This window comes from Hyperolius riggenbachi, chromosome 4 (genome assembly GCF_040937935.1).
Source record: "Hyperolius riggenbachi isolate aHypRig1 chromosome 4, aHypRig1.pri, whole genome shotgun sequence".
NCBI classification, from domain to species: Eukaryota; Metazoa; Chordata; class Amphibia; order Anura; family Hyperoliidae; genus Hyperolius; species Hyperolius riggenbachi.
This window is the reverse complement of record NC_090649.1, coordinates 296,036,813-296,061,536: the sequence shown is the minus strand read 5'-3', so window position 1 is coordinate 296,061,536 and position 24,724 is coordinate 296,036,813. Positions and strand designations below refer to the sequence as shown.

The window sequence follows — 24,724 nt, the reverse complement described above, 5'->3', positions numbered from 1 at the left end:
ATAGGTAGCTGCCCCCCAGTATTAGGTAGGTGCCCCCCCCCCCTAATGGAGGGGAGAGCCGCAGCCGTGGGGAGGGCAGCCCGACCTCTCCCAGGGCTTCCCTCCGTGCTCCCCCCTCCCGACTGCAAAGACCAATGCGCAGGGAAGCCTGTACTAAACTACTCACCTACCTGGTTCCAATCGCCGCTCACTAGCCGCCAGTCTCCTCTCTGCATAGACGCTGATATACATGCTGCTTCCGGCTAAACAGGAAGCAGCGTGTGTATCAGCGTATGCAGAGAGGAGACTGGCTTCTAGTGAGCGGCGATTGGAACCAGGTAAGTGAGTAGTTTGCTTCCCTGAGCATTGCTCTCAGCAGTCTGGAGGGGGGACCACGGAGGGCAGCCCTGGGAGAGGTCGGGCTGCCCTCCCCGCGGCTGCGGCTCTCCCCTCCATTACAGCGCACCCCCTCTGGGGCGGCTGGGGTCACCCCATCTGGTGCGGCTCGCACCCCCGTCACGACGCTAGTGCTTGATATACTTTACATTCATCCCAGTACAGTGCCGAGTTTACCTTATTTAATATAAAAAATACTACTTACAGTTTGACTTCTTTACATCCATAGTCAGATCTAGTTACCTCTTTGTTTTACAACTAAAACTTTATGTGGATTGTTATACAATATATGACCAATGCACTACAAAGATTATGTCACATGCTTTCACCACAGTGCTGTGCGCTCACATAAATGAGTGTGCATCTTCTATGGCATTTTTTTTTAAAACAAAAGAACAAGTTTATTGTGCAAAGTTCACAGGGCATACATGGAAGCAAGCATCATCATAATTTCAAGATATACAGTCATTGGCATCAATTGTGTTCATAGTGGAGAGGTAACATACATCCATAAGGCTGTACCGTTTGAAGTAAGATTCATCAGTTTAAAACATGGTAATAATCAGAATTCTGATTCTGATCATTACCATGTTTTAAACCGATGAATAAGTCATTGGTATTAATAAGATACCATATACAGTGGGGTCCATCCAGCGCATTTACACATTAATTATTCATATATCTCCATATATTTATTTCCACCTGTTGCAGACAAGGTCAAATGTGTTTAATTGATCTCTGTGTATATTGTATACAGTTCTACCATTAAGTATTCATACTCCTGGCAAATTTTGACTTAGTTACTTTTATTCAACCAGCAAGTAATTTTTTGACGGAAAATGACATAGGTGCCTCCAAAAAAGATAAAAAGACGATGTACAAGAGGCATTATTGTGGAAAAAAAACATTTCTCAGCATTTATTTACATTTGAGCAAAAAGTGTCCAGTTAACATTATTCATACCCTTCACAAACTGTCACAGTCTGTGGGAAAATCCAAAGTTCTATACCATTCCAAATAGTCCAAGCTGTTCTGAAGCATCCTGTTGTAAAGCATTCTGAAGCACCCTGATTAATTGGAAACAGCTGTTTTAATAAACTCAACATGTAAAAAACAGCAGCTCACTGCAGTTGGTTTGTGGACAGTCATGGCTAAGACAAAGGAGCTAATTGAGGACCTGGGGCTGCACATTGTGGCTGCTCACAAGTCAGGAAAGGGCTACATAGTTACATAGTTATTTGGGTAAAAAAAAGACATACGTCCATCGAGCACAACCAGAGAACAAAGTACAACACCAGCCTGCTCCCTCACATATCCCTGTTGATCCAGAGGAAGGCGAAAAACCCTTACAAGGTATGGTCCAATTAGCCCCAAAAGGGAAAAAATTCCTTCCCGACTCCAGATGGCAATCAGATAAAATCCCTGGATCAACATCATTGGGCATTACCTAGTAATTGTAGCCATGGATGTCTTTCAACGCAAGGAAAGCATCTAAGCCCCCCTTAAATGCAGGTATAGAATTTGCCATAACTACTTCCTGTGGCACTGGCAATGCATTCCACATCTTAATCACTCTTACTGTAAAGAACCCTTTCCTAAATAAATGGCTAAAACATTTTTCCTCCATGCGCAGATCATGTCCTCTAGTCCTTTGGGAAGGCCTAGGGACAAAAAGCTCATCCGCCAAGCTTTTATATTGCCCTCTGATGTATTTATACATGTTAATTAGATCCCCTCTAAGGCGTCTTTTCTCTAGACGAAATAAACCCAGTTTATCTAACCTTTCTTGGTAAGTGAGACCTTCCAGCCCACATATCAGTTTTGTTGCTCGTCTCTGCACCTGCTCTAAAACTGCAATATCTTTCCTGTAATGTGGTGCCCAGAACTGAATTCCATATTCCAGATGTGGCCTTACTAGAGAGTTAAAGCTAATGGGAACCGGTTTAAAAAAAAAAAAGTCAGATACTCACCTAAGGAGAGAGAGGCTCTGGGTCCCATAGAGCATTCCCTCTCCTCTCCCGGTGCCCGCTGCTGTCCTGGCTCCCCTGTAGCGGTATTCGACCGTTTCGGTCAAATACCGCTGTCTCCCGGCCGAAGGGAGGCTTCGGAAATGCTTCAGGAGGCCGAGTGCTCCCGAAGATGACCCGCTCTACACTGCGCACGCGCCCTCTATGACGCACTCGCGTGTGCGCCGCCTGTCTTTGGGAGGACTCGGCTCCCGAAGACTTCCGAAGTCCCCTCGGCGAGGGATGAGAACTGAGGAGCCAGCGCAGCACCGGGAGAGGAGAGGGATGGCTCATTAGGACCGAGCCTTCCCTCTCCTTAGGTGAGTATCTGCCTTTTTTTTTTATTTTTTTTAAACCGGGGTTACATTAGCTTTAAACAGGGGCAATATTATGCTAGCATCTCCAGTTTTTATTTCCCTTTTAATGCATCCCAAAATTGTGTTAGCTTTAGCTGCAGCAGCTTGGCATTGAGTATGATTATTTAACTTGTTGTCGATGAGTACTCCTAAGTCCTTCTCCAAGTTTGATGTCCCCAATAGTATCCCATTTATTTTGTATGGTGCTAGACCATTGGTACGACCAAAATGCATGACTTTACATTTTTCAACATTGAATTTCATCTGCCATTTATGTGCCCATATAGCCATCCTATCCAGATCCTGTTGCAATATGTCCCTATCTTCCTGAGAGTTGATGATTCTGCACAATTTTGTATCATCTGCAAAAATAGCAACATTGCTTACTACTGCATCTACTCAGTCATTAATAAATACATTGAAGAGCACTGGACCCAGTACAGACCCCTGTGGGACCCCACTGCTAACAGTCACCCATTTTGAGTATGATCCATTGACCACAACTCTTTGTTTTCTGTCCATTAGCCAGTTCCCTATCCATGCACACAGACTCTTCCCCAGTCCTTGCATCCTCAACTTTTGCCCCAGACTTTTGTGTGGAACAGTGTCTAAGGCCTTTGCAAAGTCCAAGTATATCACATCTACAGCATTCCCAATATCCACATTAGCGTTCACTACCTCCTAAAAGCTGAGCATGTTAGTCAAATCAAATCAAATCAAAGATAGCTTTATTGGCATGACAAGATTCATTACAGGTATTGCCAAAGCAAGGGGAAATAGGGGACATGGGAGGGGGTGGGGTAGGGGGACAATGGCTAAGCAGTCTGTGGACATTTTTTAGGTTTACAGTTCCGTTATGCTCCTCTCAGTCTGTGACATGCTGTGACATAGTGTGCAGCGATTGACACTGTGGATTCCTCTTCTCCTAGTAGGATATATGTTTTTCTCTCATCTTCTAGTGTGAGAAAGTCTGGGAATAGTTCCAACAATTTCTTAAAGTAAGTGTCCCTGGTTGCAGTATATTTGGGGCAGTGCAGCAGGAAGTGGCTTTCATCCTCAATGGTCTTCTGCTCACAGTGTTGGCATAGTCTCTCCTCCCTGGGTTTGTACGTCTGTCTGTGTCTCCCAGACTCTATTTCGAGGTTGTGAGCACTCAATCTGTAGACACTCAGGATTTTCCTCTCTTGAGAGTTTTGCAGCTTTTCCAGGTATGGGGCCATTTTATATTCTCTTTGTAGAGACTGGTATATGGCTAGCTTTTGTGACTGTTTTATTTCACTCCTCCATTTTTCCACATAGTCTTCTTTGCACTTAGCTGTGGTGTGTTTTATCTGGACTTTTGTTATGACCTGTGGGTCGGGGGATGGAGGGAGTATAGAGCTGACCACGACTTTCAGTGCGCACGGCTTTTCTTGGTCTTCATTGTGCAGCATGGCTTTGTAGTTGTAGAGTCGGGGCTGCTGCTCTGTAGGTGGGCCCAGAAGGACAACACTCTCTTCTGTATCTCAAGCAGTAATGGGAATCTCCCCAGCTCAGCTCGGCAGGCATTGTTTGAGGTACTCCGATGGACATGGAGATGGTGTTTGCAGAACTCAAGGTGGAATATTTCTGTTGGGCTGGATTCCCATTTTGATTTGTCTGGGTAGGTGGTGGGGCCCCATACTTCACTTCCATACAGTAGGATTGGGGTGATGACACTGTCAAAAACCTTCAGCCAGACCTTTACTGGTGGTTTGAGGTGGTACAGTTCTTTCCTGATGGCATAGAACAATCGGCTTGCTTTGGCTTTTAGGGCCTCCATGGCTGACTTAAGGCTTCCTGATTGGTTGATTTCCAGACCAAGGTAGGTATATTTATCAGTTCTGCTGATTTCACAGTCATTGAGTATAAAGGATGGGCTCTGGGCTGACCTGTTTTTCCTCTGGAACACCATGGTTTTGGTTTTCTTTAGATTAATGGGGAGTGCCCATGTTGTGCTAAATTTCTCCAGGATTTCTAGGCTGTCTTGTAGACCTTCTTTAGTTGGTGATAGCAGTAAGAGGTCATCTGCATACAGTAAGAATTTCACTGTTGTGTCATGCAGGGTGAGTCCTGGTGCTGATGAAGCCTCTAGGGCTGAGGCTAATTTGTTGATGTATATGTTGAAAAGTGTTGGACTCAGGCTGCAACTCAGGACTCAGTCAAACAGGACCTGTCTTTAGTAAACCCATGTTGATGCTGAGAAATAAGATTATTTTCTACTATGAAGTCATGTATAGTATCTCTTAGTAACCCCTCAAATAGTTTGCATACAACTGATGTTAAGCTTACAGGTCTATAATTTCCTGGATCTGATTTTTTGCCCTTCTTAAATAATGGGAAAACGTGGGCTGTACGCCAATCCACTGGGACTCTACCAGTTGAAGGAGAGTCACAAAAGATAAGATAAAGGGGTTTATCTATAACTTGTGAGAAAACGCGGAAAAGCCGCCGCGAGTGCTCAGGATAAGGCGGCTGATTCCGCGTTCAACATGGCGGATTCCGCGTCCGACGCGGCGGTTTACACGCATAGGCCTACTTCTTTTCGCATGGCGGAACGCGTAGAAACCGCCACGTGCTCGGATAGCGGTGCGGCTGGTTCCGCGTCTGGCACAGCGGATACATTGCAAAACAGATCTGGTGTGGCTGGGACTGATAGTCCACACAGGTTCAGAAGGACGGGCGCGCACGTTGAGAGGCAGAGCTTTTATGACGGCCAGAGGGGTGTCAGCTGACCAAGCCGGTCAGCTGACAATTTTACCACTTCCCATTGCTCCAGCACTTAGGGGAGGCGCTGGAGAGCACTAGGGTATATATACTGGATGCTGGTCATTTCTCTGGTGTCTGCCATTGCGATCACTACGTGGTAGCACTCAGACCTTTTGCTAATCTGTGTTGTTATTCTCTGTTATACTTCAGACTAGTTCCAGGGTGTTGATGATTAAAGAACTCACACCCAAGACTAGGGAATTGTATTATCGTTCTGTTATACTTCAGGCTAGTTCCAGGGTGTTGATGATCAAGGAACTCACACCCAAGAATAGGGAACTGTATTACTATCCTGTTATACTTCAGACTAGTTCCAGGGTGTTGATGATCAAGGAACGCACACCCAAGACTAGGGAACTGTATTACCTCTCTGTTATATATCAGACTAGTTCCAGGGTGTTAATGATCACGGAGCTCACACCTAAAGAATAGGCATTGTTTATATCTGTTATGACTTCCTGCTCTCCTGACCACTCTCTTGATCTCTGAATTGGTACTTCGCTATATCTGATACTCTGTTGCCAAACTCTACTTGTCCTTGGATTCCGTTTCTGTCTCCTGTCTTTGTACCTGATCTGTCTGTCTGTTGCCGACCTGGCCTGTCCGACCTCGAGAACTCTCCCCCCTGTTGGGAGATAGTTCACAGACCTGTCAGTGACACTTCACCTCGGGTGTCACTCACACTCTGGTCCTTCCCACTCACTGCCTGGCTCCGCCCCTTGGGGAGCCTCAGGCCATTGTAAGGAAGCTGTTCTTTAGGCAGTATCTCCTACTGCCTTGCACCCCCTGTACGGGTGCTTTCCTCAAAGTATTACTGTTGCACCAAACACTCAGTTATTACTCAGGTGTCCAGAGGTTAGAGATATATCTGATTATCAGTGATACTGCAGATCATCTATAATCAGGTATATATCTGTATTCTCGGTGATACTGCAGATCACCGGTAATCAGATTCTCTCTGTGTTACACCGATCGTTACATAACTGAACTTAATTCCCTTAGGACCCGAGGATGCATGCCATCTGGACCAGGTGCCCTGTCTATTTATAATTTATTTAGTCTTGCCTTCACTTCTTTCTGTGTTAAGTATTTCATTTTACAGTTGGAAGAGTGAGACTCTTCTGCATCTGTAATTTGCAACAGTGCTGTTTCCTTTGTGAAGACAGAAGCAAAGAAAGTATTTAATAACTCTGCCTTACCTTGGTCATCCACTATTGAGTTCCCACCCTCATCCTTTAGAGTCCTATACAGTCAACCTTTCTTTTTTTAGAGTTGATGTACTTGTAAAACTTCTTTGGGTTAGATTTGATATCCCTAGCGATTTGATTTTCAGCTTCAATCTTTGCCAGCCTAATTTCTTTTTTACAACTTTTATTGCACTCCTTATAATTGCTTAATGCAGCCTCGGTCCCCTCCTGTTTTAGGACCTTATAGGCATTCTTTTTATTTATAATGTAAAAATATCACTTAGTGAATTGGGTCGGGACCATTATGTATTTACTCTTCCTCTTACTTCACTGCAGTGTTTGTAGTGCTGCTAAAGCTATTGCATTTTGTCAAGTGCTTCTTTAACTTTTTGATTTTATTATTGCTTATACTTACTTGTAGCAAAATATACAGTGGTAATTATTCCTCATTAGGATCTGCATATGAATAAACATATCTCTTTCTTTGTAGTGACTCAAACAATGATTCATATTAATTGATTTCTTCAAATACAAAATGTCCTGAAAGAATATATTCTGGTCTTGCTTTTGCCCACATGCAAGTGATGAGCCAAAATTATTTTCTATTTTAAGAATGCAGTTGTGTGCTGTAGTCTGCAGTGCTTTTTGGAGATCACTTTTAGGGTCCTTTGGTTCCCTACACAAATGTTCTGTGTTTCTCCATTGCTTAACCTCCTTGCCGGTCTAAAAAATCCGGCAAGGAGGCAGCGCCGCACTTTTTTTTAATTTATTTTTTTTTAAATCATGTCACAAGCCCAGGACTTGCTACATGATAGCCGCTGAGCGGCGGCATCCCCCCACCCACTCCGATCGCCTTCGGCGATCAGAGTATGCAGGAAATCCCGTTGAGAACAGGATTTCCTGCAGGGCTTCCCCGGTCGCCATGGTGACCGGGCGGGATGACGTCACCGACGTCATGGACGTCAGAGGGAACCCGATCCACCCCTTAGCGCTGCCTGGCAGTGATTGGCCAGGCTGCGCAGGGGTCTGGGGCGGGGGGGGGGGGGGGGCGGCTCGGCGGGTAGCGGCGGCGAGCGATCGCATACTACACGCAGCTAGCAAAGTGCTAGCTGCGTGTAGGAAAAAAAAAATTATGCAAATCGGCCCAGCGAGGCCTGAGAAATCCTCCTGCGCAGGTTACCCCGAACTGAGTTCGGGATAACTGGCAAGGAAGTTAAAGCGACAATGAAGCGGAAAAAAACTCTTCTGATATAACAAATTGTATGTGTAGTATGGATAATAAATAGAACATTAGTAGCAAAGAAACAAGTCTGGTGTTTTTATTTTCAGGTATATAGCTTTTTTTTTATAGCATTGCATTATTCTATCACATTTGCAGTTTGCAAACCACACTGTATGCTAAACTTTGAAACAGAGCAGGGCTAATGACCCTTTCAATTTCCATGCAATAAAAATCATATCTGAAGCTGCTTGACACAGTTTCTTTGAAGTAAAAGTGCCTCATAAAACAGCAACCCAAGTTAAGGAGAGCTCAGAGACGTTCTTTTGCATAGATACCAAGTGAAATTTCTTAACTCTTCCTGTACTGGAAACAACATGAGATTGGTTTCTGAGCTACTAATGTTTTATTTCTTAGCTGTACTACACATACAATGCATTATTTCATAAGTTTATTTTGACTTCAGATTCCCTTTAACTGGATAACCTATGTTGTTGCCCGCACAAGCCCTGTGCACGCTGTGATGCATCTCTTTCTTAATAATTATTTAATTAAGTGAAAAGAATTACATATGACTCACATAGTGACATAAGCTCATAAGATATCCCTTTCAACTGTGATTTTTGATGTATAATACATTTTGTGTATAAGTCAGTGTACAATTCAGATATCTAGGACTAAACATAAGGAAAAATTTTGATTTAAAGGTAATCCAATATGAAGGCCAGAAGAAAAGAGTAGCCGAGGCAACCATAAAGTAAACACTTCTCATAGGTCTCTAGTAAAACATGTTTCCCTCTCATTACACAGATATTCACAATTCACCATAAGTCAATGTTAAAGTACAAAGCGGACGAATGCCACCAGGCTGCAATGTGAGAACTGGTTCCTGTCCTGAGGTGAAGTACCAACATGTTTTCAGGTTTTCTTTAACTGACAGATTTAGTAGAACTCCACCTAGAAATGTATTCCAGGGGTCTGATTCAAAGATCTTGAGGTATAAGGAAGTGTTTCACCAACATTGTATCCTCTAAAGAAGAGGTTCTGAACCTAGGCTATTTTGAGCAGGTCCGCAGGCCTGGTCTCTCTCTGTTTTCAGACATGCTGAGCAGCATCCAGCAGAGCATCACCACGTGAGTTGCCCTCTCCTTATAGCCGTATGGCGCCCAATGATGACACACATATGAAGTATGCTGCAGCACAGTTGACAGCTGTAATGTGTTCCCCTGCAAATTTCGTACTGATTTACAGTTTCTCAAATCGGATTTCATTGTTTGCATTAGCAGGGGATACTTTTCTTTATAAAGCTTATTGAGCTTTGAGATCCTTTGCATGCCTTAATATTTGAGATGTTGCCAATTAAAGAGAGGGATACCATAGCTGAATATTTTGAGGACCTTATATTAATGAGGTCATGCTGTAGGCCCAACACCCCGCCATATTTTTCAATTGTACAACACAGGGAAGAATAGTAAGTGGGAGGCCAGGACCAGGAGAAGGTCATCAGAAAAAATACAGGATTTATACATAAGTGGACTAGCTTAAACCCCTACAATATCTGGGATGCATGTGATGTATGTTGTCAAGGACTCAATAGCCATTGATCATAGTAAGGGTGATGGGGGTTCTCTTGATGAGTGTGTCTAGAGGTATTCAAAAGAACGGATAAATAAAATGCCACTATTAAACTTGCAGATGGATTGGGTGAGAGTTTGAGAATATTTTTAAAGCTTTAAAGAGAGAACATGAATACTGAGAGGATATAGAAAACGTTAACCCATTCCAAAGTATCAAAACCTTTTTCCATATTAAAACATTCTACTTTTTCTCTTCTGAACCTCAGGGGTATACCATGGAAATGTACAGGGAGAGATATCACATATAGGTCCAGACAATGATCTTATGTAGAGGTTAGCCCTCCTGCTGCACTTCTCAATGTCCTCCATCTGTAACTTCAGGCCAGCAGTCTTCCAAGTCTGTTTGCTTTCTCCCTGTCTTTTGCAATGGCATCTGTCATATTTTTCACCCTGGTCTTCAAGTCTGTAGCACTCTCTCCTATTTCATTAATCCTATTGTAAAGTTTTCTAACTATTGTATTCCATCTAGAATACTTTGTTCATATTCACTATTAGCATGAGAATATCTTGGCTTGATACCAAGTTAGCTTTTAAGTCTTATTTGCCCCCAGTTTTACTTGGCTTGTTTAGTGCTCTGGCACCATTTCCATGTGCATAATATTGTGCTTGGGGTTTCAAGGAATCTTGAATTGTTTTTTGGAAGTCTTGAACCAGATGAACTTTGGCTACCATGACGCTTGTTGTATAGGCAGATCAGCATCTCCCGTGCAACTAAATAGAGTTCTAGATCAGAGCTTCATAGATCCTATGAGAGAGCTCATTCAGTCACTGTCCTGGCAGTTTGATTATGTACATTCACCTCCCCAACCACCCATAGTGTTGAAATCCTATTCCTTCCACTAGTGACGTTTAAATGGTATAAATCAGCCGAATGCAAACTAGATGAATGGATAGGCATGCTATTTATCAGTGGTTCTGGATGCATGCTTATCCCATAAAGGCAAAAAGGAATGTTTTAAATAGCTCCTCAAAATGTGTCAACTAATGTATGGCAATAATGAGGTGGATACATAAAAATTATTCCAGTAATGTTGCAATAAAGCGCCCGCTATGCATTGCCGCAATGCAGTCATCCGCAAGCCACTTTTATTTCTGAAAGCCTCTGTGGAAAAAATGAGGGCTATAAGCGGAAGCATAGCTGCATATCTCGGCTTGGCGGAGGTGAGGGGCTTACCATAAGGAGTGGAATTAAGGGTTAAGGCCACGGAGGGGGGGGGGGGTATTTAGGCACCGGGGGGGGGGGGTGTTAGGGTTAGGCACCACCAGGAAGGGTATTAGGGTTATGGGAGGGTCCTGTGGGAGAGTAGGGTTAGGTTTACTCATAGTTAAATATTGCTAAATATTACCTATTTTCTACTATGAAAATTCAGTAGTAGAATGTTACTGCACCATTTGACTACCGGCACACCCTGAGCCATTTTTCCCTAGGAGCCTTTTTTTCCATTAATGCCAGTTGGACAGCAGAATTCAAACACTGCACTTTGGCTGGTGAGGTTTGGAGGGAAGGGGCTCACAGCATCTATTCAATTAACAAATAAGACATATAAGCAAGAAGACAAAACTCTGCAGTATGTTAACTGCAAGGAAGATGACATTATTCTTCAAACAAGATGAAGGATGGCTTCTAGTAACTTCAAACACTTCTTGCAACATGTGGATGGTGGATGACTATACAAAACTGGTAGTGAAAAACCACAAAGATTACTATCAAAATTAACAACTAAAAATATTACAATCACCATGTGGTCTACTTGCAACAATGTACAGAAAGATCCCAGTATTCAAGAGTTGCGGCATGGATGGTTATCTGATTACTTCATATTTGGGGCAACTGGTTTCAATAGGTATAGGAGTTGTGACTAGGAGCATTCTAGGGATTCACACTTCTGAGCATGGACAAACAGGGAGCAAGGAGTCTGTTCACCTGGAGCCACTAATGCGAGGCAGAGCAGTGCAACAGAGGGCAGCCCTGTCAACAGGGGATCCTGGTAGTAACAGGACCCCATAATGTAAACACTCACATACTTGAGCAGTTTGTGGTTCAGGTTAAGTGTAATTTTCTTAAATGCCTTCTTTTCACCTGCCTCTCTACTACTATTATATCTCTAGTTCATTTGTGCCCCTTGCCCATTGATGCTTCCTGTGGTCCTGCCTCTTTACCCCCAATTGTCCACTGTATGCCTGTGTTTCACCCTTTCCATTGCTACACTTCTGCCTCATGTTCACGTCTGGAAAAGGCACCCTGCAGAAAAAATACTTACCGCCACAAGGAAGCAGAGGAAGAAGCACCATGACATGTGACTGTCCCTCGCAGTCTCTCTCTTTCCTTGGTCTGTCGGCAGCCACTCAGCATTTACTCACGTGATGCTGTTGACCTTATGAAGTCATTCGCCTGCCAGGAATCTGATTAACTGCTGGAGCAGTAGCAGGTGAGCATCCTGTGAGCACCAACACTGCTTGGCCAGCAAAGAAATTTTATTTTTAGGTTGATGGGTCTGCTGACTCAACCTGACTCTGAATGGCCAGGCTGCACATCCTCTGGTCCCTGCATGAGCCCCTGTGGTTGTGGGGACTGTAGGGGATATAGTTTAGCTAGTGCCCACAGGCCAAAGAGTGTCCAAAGAACTCCAATGCCCATGAGTAGGGTCTTTGCACATGCCACTGCTGACAGCATAATATGCTGGCAACTAGGGAGATGCAAACTTGCCAGATTTCTCTCTGCTCACAACCAACTGCTAGGGCTGGAGGCATAGGCTAGTGTAGCTCAAAGGAGAAAACATGCTTTTTTTATTTACCAATTGTAAACATCGAAAACAATGAACAATATTTATTTTGCACATCTCTGCAGTGAACACCTGTTTAATATAGTTCTTAAGCCTGGTGTATGAGACAGCTGAATGACTGTCATGAATAATGGGAAAAAGGAAATGGCATCCTCCCATAGCCAGGAGCGTTCTGCACATGTGCAGAATGATCCTAGCCAAGGACGTGCAATTGGGGGGCAGGACAGCTCATGTGCAGTGGAGCATGACTGGGCCGGTCAGGAAATTTACCAGGCACACAGTGGGAGAACAGAGTGGCCCTGGGGGGGGAGGGGGGACAAGGGAGCCCACAGCTTATGGGGGACTGGAGGAAGCTCCAGGTAAGTGTAAATGCTTGTTCTTCTTTAATGTCAGGTATAGTGATGTCGCAAATCTCTGATTGAAGGTTCGGTTCGCAGAAAAGTTCGCGAACCGCAATAGACTTCAATGGGGAGGCGAACTTTGAAAAATAGAAAAAATGATGCTGGCCACAAAAGTGATGGAAAACATGTTTCAAGGGGTCTAACACCTGGAGGGGGGGCATGGCGGAGTGGGATACATGCCCAAAGTCCCGGGGAAAAATGTGGATTTGACGCAAAGCAGCGTTTTAAGGGCAGAAATCACATTGAATGCTAAATTGCAGGCCTAAAGTGCTTTCAAACATCTTGCATGTGTATACATCAATCAGGGAGTGTAATTAGAGTACTGCTTCACACTGACACACCAAACTCACTGTGTAACGCACCGCAAACAGCTGTTTGCGTAGTGACGGCCGTGCTGGACTGATGCAGAATATGGCCAGAGTGTAGGCCGTGGCAGTTTTCCAGCCCATATGGTCGCCGGGCTGTGGTGGCTCAATGATAGAACAACAGGGACTGTCCAGCTGATCAAATTTGGTCTGTCCACAATGAAGCAGCGACCTTATTATCTTCTTGTATGTAGGTAGGCATAGGTAGGAGTCCCAGTATAGGTAGGTAGGCATAGGTAGGTGCCTCAGTAGTTAGCTAGGCATAGGTAGGAGACCCAGTATAGGTAGGTAGGCATAGGTAGGTGTCCCAGTAGTTAGCTAGGCATAGGTAGGAGACCCAGTATAGGTAGGTAGGCATAGGTAGGTGTCCCAGTAGTTAGCTAGGCATAGGTAGGAGACCCAGTATAGATAGATAGGCATAGGTAGGTGTCCCAGTAGTTAGCTAGGCATAGGTAGGAGTCCCAGTATAGGTAGGTAGGCATAGGTAGGAGTCCCAGTATAGGTAGGTAGGCATAGGTAGGTCCCCTAGTATAGGTAGCTAGGTAGGCGTCCCCGTATAGGTAAGTAGGTGCCCCAGTAGTAAGGTAGGCATAGGTAGGTGTCCCAGTATAGATAGTTAGGCAGGGCCTGGCTGGCGCAGTAATAACAATTACCAAGGTCCAGCTGTAACAGATAGGGCTGTATAATGTCAGTGTCAGTGAGCAACACAAAAAAAAAAAACACCTCAGGAAAACATTAGCTCTCAAAAGAGCTGTTGAGGGGTGCTATTTTAGCAATAACAATAAGCCAGGAGCAAGCCAAGAGCCTAAGTAATCTTTCCCTAGGAGACAAAATCTGCAGCAGCTCTCCCTAGTATGTCTATTTGCAGCAGGCACACGAGTGAGTCTCATGGCCAGCGAGCCTGCCTTATATAAGGGGGGTGGGGCTCCAGGGCTTAGTGTAGCCTGAATGGCTACAATGTGCCTGCTGACTGTGATGCAGAGGGTCAAAGTTCACCCTCATAGTGCATTATGGGGTGAATCGAACTTCTGCAAAAGTTCGCCTGGTTCAGGCGAACGCGAACCACCAAAGTTCGCCTGGAACCGTTCGCCAGCGAACCGTTCGCTACATCTCTAGTCAGGTACACTTTAAGTCTCCACAGGAGCCCCTCAGCATTAGATTGTCATAGGTGCACTCTATAATTAGGTAGAGTTGCCTCCCAATCAGGCCCAGATTTACCTTACAGGAGCCTATAGGCATAGATGTCTTGGCACCTTATACTTTGCCCTTCATGAACCTACGAGCCCTCGCGGAACCACATCGCAAGTGTGCTGGCTGGCCCAGCTGTCACTTCTACCTTACTTCCCTTGCTCGTCATCAGGGCCGGTTTAAGCAACAATGGGGCCCCAGGGCAAAATAAACCTGGGGGGGCCCCCCAACATATACCCCGGAACAAAAATCGGCATTAGGGGACCTTTTTTGCAGCTGGTATAGTCATGGTGTGAAGTCCCAATTGGTCGGAGCTCCACATTCTGGCTATCCCAGCCTGCATGGGGGACAAGGGGTTAAAAAGTTTCAGGAGGGGGGACCCCACATAATTTTTTTTTTTTTTAAAAAGTCCCACACTCTAAACATAAAAAAAAAATTGGGAAAATAGGAAAAAATGGCAGGGATCTTCATACAGCCATATTGCGGCTGTATAGCGATCCCTGGCCAAAGCGCTGCGGCTGCGTATAGACCCCCTGGAAACCCCGTCAGGAAATTTATTGCGCTTTCGTTTGATGCATGTAAAATTACACTACTGTTAGGTTTGCTACTAAAAGTGACATTTACCGCATTTAAAAGTATACTTTTTTCCTTTGAAACTTTAAAATCGATTTTCTCAAAAACTATAAGGTCTTTTTGAAAAATAGTTTTTTCCTCTTATTCCTAATGATCTCCTTAACATATCCTGCAAATTTAGGGGTTCTCGCATTTAAGGTGGATTTGCTATTAACCATTAAAGTTGGCAGGTTTTTAAATGTGTATTTTTTTCCTTTGAAACTTTAAAATCGATTTTCTCAAAAACTATAAGGCCGATTTGAAAAAAATGTTTTTTCCTCTTGTAGCCACTGGGGGCCCCTACAAGCTCTGGGGTCCTGGGGCAGCTGCCTCCTTTGCCTCTATGGTAGCGCCGGCCCTGCTCGTCATAGGTAGCTTTAGGTGCCCCTTAGTATTAGGTAGCCTGAAATACCCTCAATATTAAGTAGCTAGAGGTGCCCCAAAGTATTAGGTAGCTAGAGGAACCCCAGTATTAAGTAGCTAGAGATTCCCCCCGCTGAAGGGAAATCTTGTCAGTGGAATGCAGAGAGCATGGTGAGTAACCTCTCATTTTCATTCTCATCAGGACTCTGCATAGAGAAGTAGGGAGGGAGGTGATCAGAGAGGCAAGAGAGCTGCCTTTCCATCATCAGGTGCCTGTAGGCCAGTGCCTTCAGTGCCTTATGGTAAATCCAGCCCAGCTCCCAATATTAAGTAGCCAGATGTGCCCCCAGTAAGAAGTGCTCCTAAGTATTAAGTAGATAAAATAGAGTTGCCCCCCAGTTTTAGGTCTTCAGAGGTGCCCCCAGAATTAGGCAGCCAGAGGTTAACCTCAGTATTAGGAAGTCAGATGTGCACCACAGTATTAGGTAGCCAAAGGTGTCTCATTATTAAGCATCCAGAAGTGTTCCCCAGTATTAGGTATCCAGAGGTTCCCCCAAACGAAGTGGTGAGCAGGGCTGTTGAGTCAGAGTTGAGGAGTTGGAGGTTTCATAAACTGAGGTGTCAGAGATGATTTTTGTACCAACTCCACAGTCTTGTAAGTATTAGACTAAGGAGTCGGAGTAATTTTGGGTACCTGTTTCATAAACTGAGGATTCCGATGATTTTTGTACCGACACCACAGCCCTGGTGTTGAGCAGAGCCTATGGACAGCTAACTTTCTCTGTAGGCTCTGCTTGCAACTCTGCAGGAAGGAAAAAAGAGAAGGCACTGTTCTCCAGGGAAGTGCTTGCAATGCACTAGGGTGCCATGACACCTACTTTGGGAACAACTGGATTCGAGTTGGAGCAAATGGAATGCAGTTTTTAGAAGGCAAAATTATATTCAGCGTTGCTTTTTAGTAAGATGGCTTTTTGATCTCTTTTAGTCCTTTATTATTTCTTAGTGATTCTGGGTATCCTTGAGCTATCTTGGTATTCTGTAGCACTGTCCAAGCCCTATCCCTTCAATCCATGCCATGCAGTCAGTGAAGGGGCTGTTCCTCTTCACCGATGCTGAGAAGGCCTTCGATCGTCTTGCGTGGGATTAAGCAGTCTTAGAGGGGATTGGTCTGGGCAGGCACATGAGGGGGTGGAGTTCTCTACTATATTCAGATCCCTCGGCCAAAGTCAAAGTCAACTATACTCTCTCTGATAGATTTTATCTAGGAAACGGAACTTGGCCGAGCTGCTCTCTCCCAAAACATTTTCGCTCTCACTTTGGAACCTTTCTTGATTGCAGTCCCGCAAAATCCAGACATCCATGGAGTGCTGATTGCTTCAAAAGAATATAAGGTTGCAGAATATGCTGATGATTTGATCTTCTATCCCACTGACACTGACCCCCTGATATCTATCCCTAACCAGCTTCAGGAGTTTGATTTCTTTGGGAACATCTCTAATCTGAAAATAAACTACAGAAAATCTGCGGCCATGGATGTCTCGCTCCCCCCCCCCCCCATTCTGAAGTTTAGGGTCTTGCAAAAAGTTCTAAAAATCTTCATCTGGAGTACAAAATCGCCTTGAATTAAAAGATCCCAGGCCCACTCACTTCTTTAAGATTTAACACAGACTTCGAGCTCTGAGCATCTTTTAGTCAGGGATCTGGTGGCTGATGAGGGTTTTTTGCCTCTTGAAATCTTGACACAGTTGCCCCAATCCCTTTTTGGTCCTATTTACAACTTAGAAGTTGTATACAGTCCCTGGCGTGCGTGTAAAGGTGTTTTGACACAACATTGTACTAATTTTGAAAATATATGCCTTAAAGCCGGACCCCAACGCCATCTTCTATCTCGCCTGTATAAAGATCTCCTTGAAGCTACTCAAAATCCTAAGCTCTTTTTTAAAGACAAATTGGAACAGGCCCTAAGCAAACAATTCTCGGATGATGTCTGGTCCAAAGCATGTACTTTTGCACACGAGAGTTCTCTTAATGTTCTTACTCAGGAAAGTAACTACAAAATACTCTCTTAGTGGTATAGGACACCTGTAGTTTTACATAGTGCTTTTGATTCCATCTCTGAGCTTTGCTGGAGATGTAACACTGAATAAGGAGATATTCCCCATAGCTGGTGGTCCTGTGACAAGATCCAGGGTTTTCGGTTACAGGTTCAATTTTTTCTGAAAGAGATAGCAGCCTACTATCTAAGTCTGAGTCCAGAATTGTTTCTACTCCAGATAGGACCTAGATCCATTAAATCTTATAGATCCTCCTTGCTGTGTCATATGCTTAATGCAGCTAGGGCCTGTGTACCTCTACGTTGGAAATCTACACAACCCCCACCCTTAAAATATGTTTTGAGAGAATCAATGGCACCAAGGAGATTGAGGAGTTGATTTGTTTGAAGTATGAAAAATCTGATACATTTACAACTACTTGGGCAGTCTGGATAGATTTTGTAGACAGTGATCGATACAAGTCAATCATGGCAGGGTCTGACACAAAATTCAAGGTCCCTTCCTTTAAATATCCTCCACTGTGTTTTTTCTTTTTGTGGGCATGTTAAGCTCTGGGGACTGAGAGATATATCCTGTGGCTTTGAAACTTGGGGATGATACTCAATATAGATGCTGGTATTTCTCTGTCTGTTAATTTGTATTCCTTTACAGGTGCCTCATTCTTTGGTAGATCATTGGACTTTCTTTTCATGCTACCTGTGCTTTGGTCCTCCACTCCCAACTCTTCTCTAACTGTGACAGTTAGGGCCCGTTTCCACTAGAAGCGGTGCGATGCGGCTACAACACCATGTGTGGTGAAACACATGCAGGGCAATGGAATAGTTTCCACTGCAAGCATGTTGTGCAGAGCAGTGTGGAGTGATCCGAGAATCTGCAGCATACTGCATACATACAGCCTCATCCCTATCTCCTCAATTCACTTCCGCATCGGGAGATGCAGAAGTGACGTGGGGGCCAGCAGAAGTTATGCGATGCAGCTAGGTAGCATCACTATCCCTGTGGAAACAGGCCCTTAGCCCACCATAGAGACCGATTTCTTGCTTTCATATGTAACTAAAGGTAGCCACTAATGATCCAATTTGTAGCAAAATATTGTTCGAGCGATCAGAAATTCTGATCGGAAGAAAAATCATTCACTACACCATCAACGAACCAATCTTTGCTTCCTCTCTATCACAACCAATCAAGAAAATCCAAATTTTGGTTTGACAAAAATCCAATCCGACGACTATTTTTATAATTGCTCATAATCGATTGTGCCAATCAACTGAGATCATTTTCAACCAATCCGATCAGAATTTCTGATCGCTCTAACGATTTTTTGCTAGAAATTGGACTATTAGTGGCCACCTTAAGGCTGCTTTCACAGTGGGACGTTACAGGTGCACGTTAGAGCAGCCTGTAACGCAGCCCAGCGCACAGTAATGAAAAATCAATGGGCTGTTCACAGTGCCCACGTTGCGTTACATTGTAATGCTACACGTTAAGTGAAAGTACTGCATGCAGTACGTTATACACGGCTAAGCCGCGTTAGACTGCTCAGTAATGTTGGAGGAGAAGGGGAGAGTCCGCTATTACTGCCAGCCACATGGCTAATAAATATTCACTGCACTGTGTGACGTGCAGTGTTTACTTCCTGGAGCGGCCGCTTTATGCGGCGATTGGCTGGCGGGACCACGTGGTCCGCATACGTCAAAAAGTACGCATCACGGACGCATCAAGAGGCGCCTAAACGCGGTTTTAATCTGACGTCCAACTTCATCACCACCATGCGTTGCGTTAGGGGCACGTTATGCGACCTTAATGTCGCATCTAACGCAACGTCTTAGTGGGAAAGAGGCCTAAGAGTATTGGATGTAATTTTTCCAGTATTATACTGGTGTTTGTTATCTTTTATTTCTTTTGTTTCTAATAATAAAGAATTGTTACCAAAAAAAAATCCATGCCATGCACTGATGAGGACCGGAAAGTCCAAAGCAGGCTGTATGCATACTGAATTGATGTGGCTCTATAAAATGTATACACTATAGACTCACTTATAGGCTTTCATGGGCATAAAGAGATGATTTGTAAGTTCTGGAGTGATGCATCATAAGAAACCACCAGTGTCGGACTGGGAGGTGGAAAAACAGAGGAAATCCACCTGCTGGCCAAGCAGCAGTCCTGTGTTATCACTTCCAATAGAAACCAGCTGCAGCAAGTCTATACTGTGAGCAGCAACACCTGATTACTGCTGCTTGGCCAGCAAGTGGAATTCCTCAGCTTTTCCAGCTCCCAGCCTGACACTGAAAACCACAGTTGCTCGCTTAAAGCAGAATTATCTCAAATGCCTTCAGTTTAAAGAAAGCAAAAGTATATTCAAATGGAATGCTTTGTATAAAAAAGAAACCCTAAAAAAACTAATTAAATAAATACACCCACTTACACTCGCTACTCCACTATGGCACGGATTCAAACAGCAGCCCCACCCAAAGTGCCTGCTGTGAACTCCTTCAGTTCTGTTCCTGGGTGGAAATTTACAGACTTAGAATTCATATGTGTCAAACTCTTTTATAGGCATCTGTTTTGTTCAGAGTACTTAAAGTGTACTTCTGAGGATAAAACTATGGGAAGTGCCATTGCATGTTTATGTTAAAAGTTCAGTTTGGGATGTTAACCTAATCCAGACTACTGGCTTCACTCCCTACTGAGTCAAGATTTTTTGTACTTGACTGAATAATATATGTGATCACAGCTTAAAGAGAGTCTGAAGCGAGAATAAATGTCGCTTCAGACCTCATAGTTAGCAGGGGCACATCCCCTCACCTCACAAATCCCCTCGGTGCAGCGGGGGAGCGCTTCCTGGTTGGGGCAGGGCTAACCGCCGCAGCCCTGCCCCACGCGCGTCTGTCAGCGCGTATCTCCGCCTCTCCCCCGCCCCTCTCAGTCTTCCTTCACTGAGAGGGGCGGGGGAGAGGCGGCGATGTGCCGCTGATAGACGCGACTGGAGGCAGGGCTGCAGCCGTTAGCCCTACCTCCATGAGCGACCAAGTCTGCGACCAAGTGTTGCAGGGGGGGGGGGGGGGTTTGGGGGTGAAGGGACCCCCGTTTAGCGGCGCGATAGCGGCGGTTTAGCAGGGGCACACATGCCCCTGCTAACTATGAGCTCTGAAGCGAGATTTATTCTCGCTTCAGAGTCTCTTTAAGATCAATGATCTAAATAAAAAATGTTGCTTATTAAATCACCTCAGTAGTCTGATTTAATTAAGCATCAGCCCACCAAGAACAGGATTCATTAATAATTGTCTGCTATAAAGGGTTAAGAATTTGAGACTCTTACCTGGGTCATATTCGTTTATACTGAGTGTTGTTGAGAGCTATGTATATTAATATTTGTATGATTGAAAGAGCATTTAATTTGAAATAACTGTGAGGTGGTGCCAAACTAACCTACATCCCATACACTTTACTATCCCCTCCCCTAACCCTCCTACCTATACGTTTGTCAGTGAATGTAGGAAGATTCGACGACGACGTGTAGGTTATTTCGTCTGCGTAAATCACATACCTACTTCATATAACACAACTAACTCGCTAACCTTTCAGCAACCCTACTACGCTTCAATATATAAGCCTAGGAAAGACTGAAATATTTCACCACCTCACAGTAAATACCTACTTATAATCCAGCCCAGGTTTGATAAATTACTTTTAATACCTCACTTTAGTTGCTTTTGCTTTGGAATCTGTGGAGATGATTTAGCAGATCTGGCACACTGTATAGTGATGTCATGCTAGTCCTAAAGCTTGCACCTTCAGTACAATTCGCTCAAAGCAGCTGAGCTCATGTTTCTGTCCTAATGGGTGCACTTTAAACAGTTACTGACTAATTTGGCGTCCCTCCCTCTGTCTGTTTCAGCGGCTGGGGTGGAGATAGGCCTAGTCAAGGATTTTTCCACACTTCATCCTTTTGCTAGCCAAGCTCAGATGAAGACAGCACCATGAGCCGACCAGCCGGTGGCGCTGCTGCATCTCCTCCTATTGCAGCTGAGCCTCGCCTGCATCCGGAGGGCAGCAATTCTATCAGAAAACAACAGCGAGCATCGTCACCAGCGAGACCCAGGGACATTGCGGTCAGACAAGGGGCCGTAGCCGGGTCCCTGACTGCAGCCAGGGCCGGAGGGAGACATCTGGTGAAAGGCAATCCAGCATCCCAGCACAGCAGAGCTGACAAGCTGCAGCCGCATCCCATTCACAGCGCACAGGGAACTGTCCACAGCGACGGTGGTGCTGAAAGCGCAGCGGCTAGGGCGGAGGCCGCCGGAGAAGGGAGAACCTTCCCCGAAGAGCTGGAGGGTCATCATCACATAGACCCTTCCGACCTGTCACCCGCAAGAACGGAGCAAACCAGGGTGGCCACCCCTGAGCAATCGGGGGAGGGATCCCCAAAGAACGTGAAGGTTAAAGGTAAAAGCTCCCCTAAAGGGGGTGATGGAGGGGCGCAGACCTCTCCATCCCCAACTATGGTGGGGAAAAGCCCCAAAAAACAAAGCAGTACAGGGGGCTATTGGAAGGAGGGCTGTCTGCAGTCTGAACTCATGCAGTTCCATTTGAAGAAGGGCCTGGCTGCTGCAGGAGGTAATGTGAGTCCCAAATGCAGCAGCAGCGGCGGCGGTGGTGCTGAGGCTGACAATGGCGAGATGCAGGCTCAGGCGATTGCACTGCAAGGCGACCAGGAGGGCTACAAGGCTGCCAGCGGCGTCCAGGATATGGAGGACGAGGTGGAGAGACTGAAAGAGGAAAACGAAAGCCTGAAGGTGAGGGAAGCCATGGTTCATGGCTGCCATTGTCTGTTCGTGCAGTGATGTCATGTGAAGCAGGCCTGCTGCTGCTGCTGTCAGCTGGCAGACAGACAAGGAGCGGCCGTAGCAGCTGGCTTCTCTCTTGTCTACCGCATTTATCTGTGTGTCACTGCAACCTCTGATCACTGAGGGAGCTGCAGATGTCTGCATCTTCTGTCGGCAGTCTTCCTAATACTTATAGATGTATAGATAATTGTATTACTCAGCAATAGAACGTCTCTAAATGCATGTAGCCCATGTGTCACGTTAAACTCCTTTGTGTTGGTTTATAGTGACTTTTGTCAATTCATGAAAACATTGACACTATAGTAGGCTCAGATAATTATTTTCAGTGGATAGTGTATTTTATTGCTATATTGCAGACTCATGCTTAACATCCCCTCCCCCCATGCTCTTCCCTTATTGTCTCCCTTCTAAACATATGATGAACCATATTCCTGGGAAAAGAATGAGATAGATGAGATGAGGACCGAAATGGATGAGATGAGAGACACCTTTTTCGAAGAGGATGCCTGTCAGTTGCAGGAAATGCGCCACGAACTGGAGAGAGCCAACAAGAATTGCAGGATCTTGCAGTACCGCCTCCGCAAAGCTGAGCGCAAGAGGCTCCGCTATGCCCAGACCGGGGAGATAGATGGGGAACTGCTGCGCAGCCTGGAGCAGGACCTGAAGGTGAAATCTCTTATAGCAACTATATGATAATAGTTATTAAACTACCTCTCTGGCCTTCTAGGTGATCCTGTATCTAAGGCCTCGTTCACATTAAGAAATGCAGAAGGCTGTGCATTTAGACCGCAACTCACGTAATTGCACTACACTTGCACTGCCATCCGTTGCACTGCTGATTACATTTACTACTGTAAATGGGGCAGCGCTGCATTTTGCGTACAGCAGTGCGTAATCGCAATCTGCTGCTGCGCGGTGTGATAGTGAGAATGTCAGACAGTACAATTTATGCACTTCAGATGGATGGGAAGTCTGCTCAACCAAACGGTATAAAAGTCCAATCTTTATTGGGAAATCGTTCTGGACAGAGACATATCGGCTCATGCGTATCGGAGCACACACTCGCTCCTAAGCCATAGCTACATTGCTCTCGCAGGGGGCAACAATTTATACATATGTGGTTACGCCCTAGTGGGCAGATCAATGCGCTAATGCATGCAAATTGACTTTTCTTAAAGGCATAAAGTACAAAAATAGAAGGTGCAAAAGTATGTACAATGTGGCTCAATTAAGAACATATGGAACAAACAACCTTTGGATAAAGGCAACAAATATTGCACATATGGAAAAGACAGCACAATGAACCGATCGTAAAACAAACTGACATCCCATCTGGAATGAAAGATTTCTCTGTTTGTCTCCTCCCCGATTGGCTGTCTAACCTTTTCTATTGCCTGAAATCTGAATGATGACACCCCCCACCCCAATGACATGTGGCAAAGTGTTTTATGATCTGTAATTCTCATATTACCATATTTCTTTTGTTGTTCTGAATTGAGCATCATTGTACACACGTTTTCACTTTTTCTATTTTTGCACTTTATGCCTTAAAAAAAAGTCATTAGCAGGCATTAGTGCAATGATCTGCTCACTAGGGCGTAACCATATATACCAGGAGGGCAAACCTATACTCTAACTTTTCAGCAGTTTCAGATACATCGTGGGACAGGTTTGCCAGTTTAGGGTGAAAAAAAGGTCTGTGGTAGATTCTGCCTCCTACCAGTGCCTTCTTTCGAATTATTGATTGTCTGAACAAGGCTAAAATGCCTGGCATTATAATGCCTATGTGTATTACAAGTATGTCATGAACAGGCACCTATTCATTTGGGTGCCAGGTGGTGATGATAGTTAATCCCTTCCTAATGTCTCAACACTAGGTATTAAATCTTACCTCGTCATACTCTATCACCTAGCATTTAGCATCCTTAAAGAGACTCTGAAGCCTCGCTAAAATCATGTTTTTATGTTAAAAACCTCTTAAGCATGTTTGCACCACCTAAAACGCTACATCCCCGCGGCTTAAAGGGAACCTTAACTGGCGAGGAAAAATAAATTCACTTACCTGGGGGCTTTCCCAAGCCTCCTGCAGCCGTCCGGTGCCCGCGCCGGTCCTTCGGTGCCCTCCGGTCTCCCTCCGCCGCTAAGTTTCGTTTTCGAACGACTGCCAGTCGTCCTCGGGCCACTTCCGCATTCCTAGTCGTAAACTGCAGTAAAGCGCGTCCGCATGACGCGTTTGGCGTCATGCACATGACACGTTTGGCGTCATGCGGACGCGCTTTACTGCAGTTTACGACGAGGAATGCGGAAGAGGCCCGAGGACAACTGGCAGTCGTCCGAAAACGAAACTTAGCGGCGGAGGGAGACCGGAGGGCACCGAAGGACCGGCGCGGGCACCGGACGGCTGCAGGAGGCTTGGGAAAGCCCCCAGGTAAGTGATTTTTTTTCCCCGCCGGTTAAGGTTCCCTTTAAAACTAAATTTATCACCCCTAACACCCCGGGCAAAATCAACGATATTCGTGGATTTTGCTGCCCCTAAGGAGGCAG

At 45.0% G+C, this 24,724-nt stretch overlaps 2 protein-coding genes across 9 annotated transcripts in view; one reads left to right on the top strand and one right to left on the bottom strand.

Moving 5' to 3' along the window:
* Positions 1–24,724, top strand: part of MTCL3 (MTCL family member 3) — a 125,644-nt gene that overhangs the window by 48,080 nt on the left and 52,840 nt on the right. For 5 of the 6 annotated variants that reach the window (XM_068231498.1, XM_068231496.1, XM_068231500.1 and 2 more), the window contains exons 2-3: positions 21,232–22,129; positions 22,622–22,846. In XM_068231498.1, coding sequence (XP_068087599.1) covers positions 21,314–22,129; positions 22,622–22,846 — 1,041 coding nt within the window. In that variant the 5' untranslated portion in view covers positions 21,232–21,313. Of the gene's footprint in view, positions 1–21,231; positions 22,130–22,621; positions 22,847–24,724 lie in introns of those variants that run through there. The other variant, XM_068231501.1, reaches the window with a different exon arrangement.
* C4H6orf58 (chromosome 4 C6orf58 homolog) overlaps positions 1–24,724 on the bottom strand; it is a 192,044-nt gene that overhangs the window by 135,032 nt on the left and 32,288 nt on the right. The gene's annotated exons all lie outside the window — the stretch shown is intronic.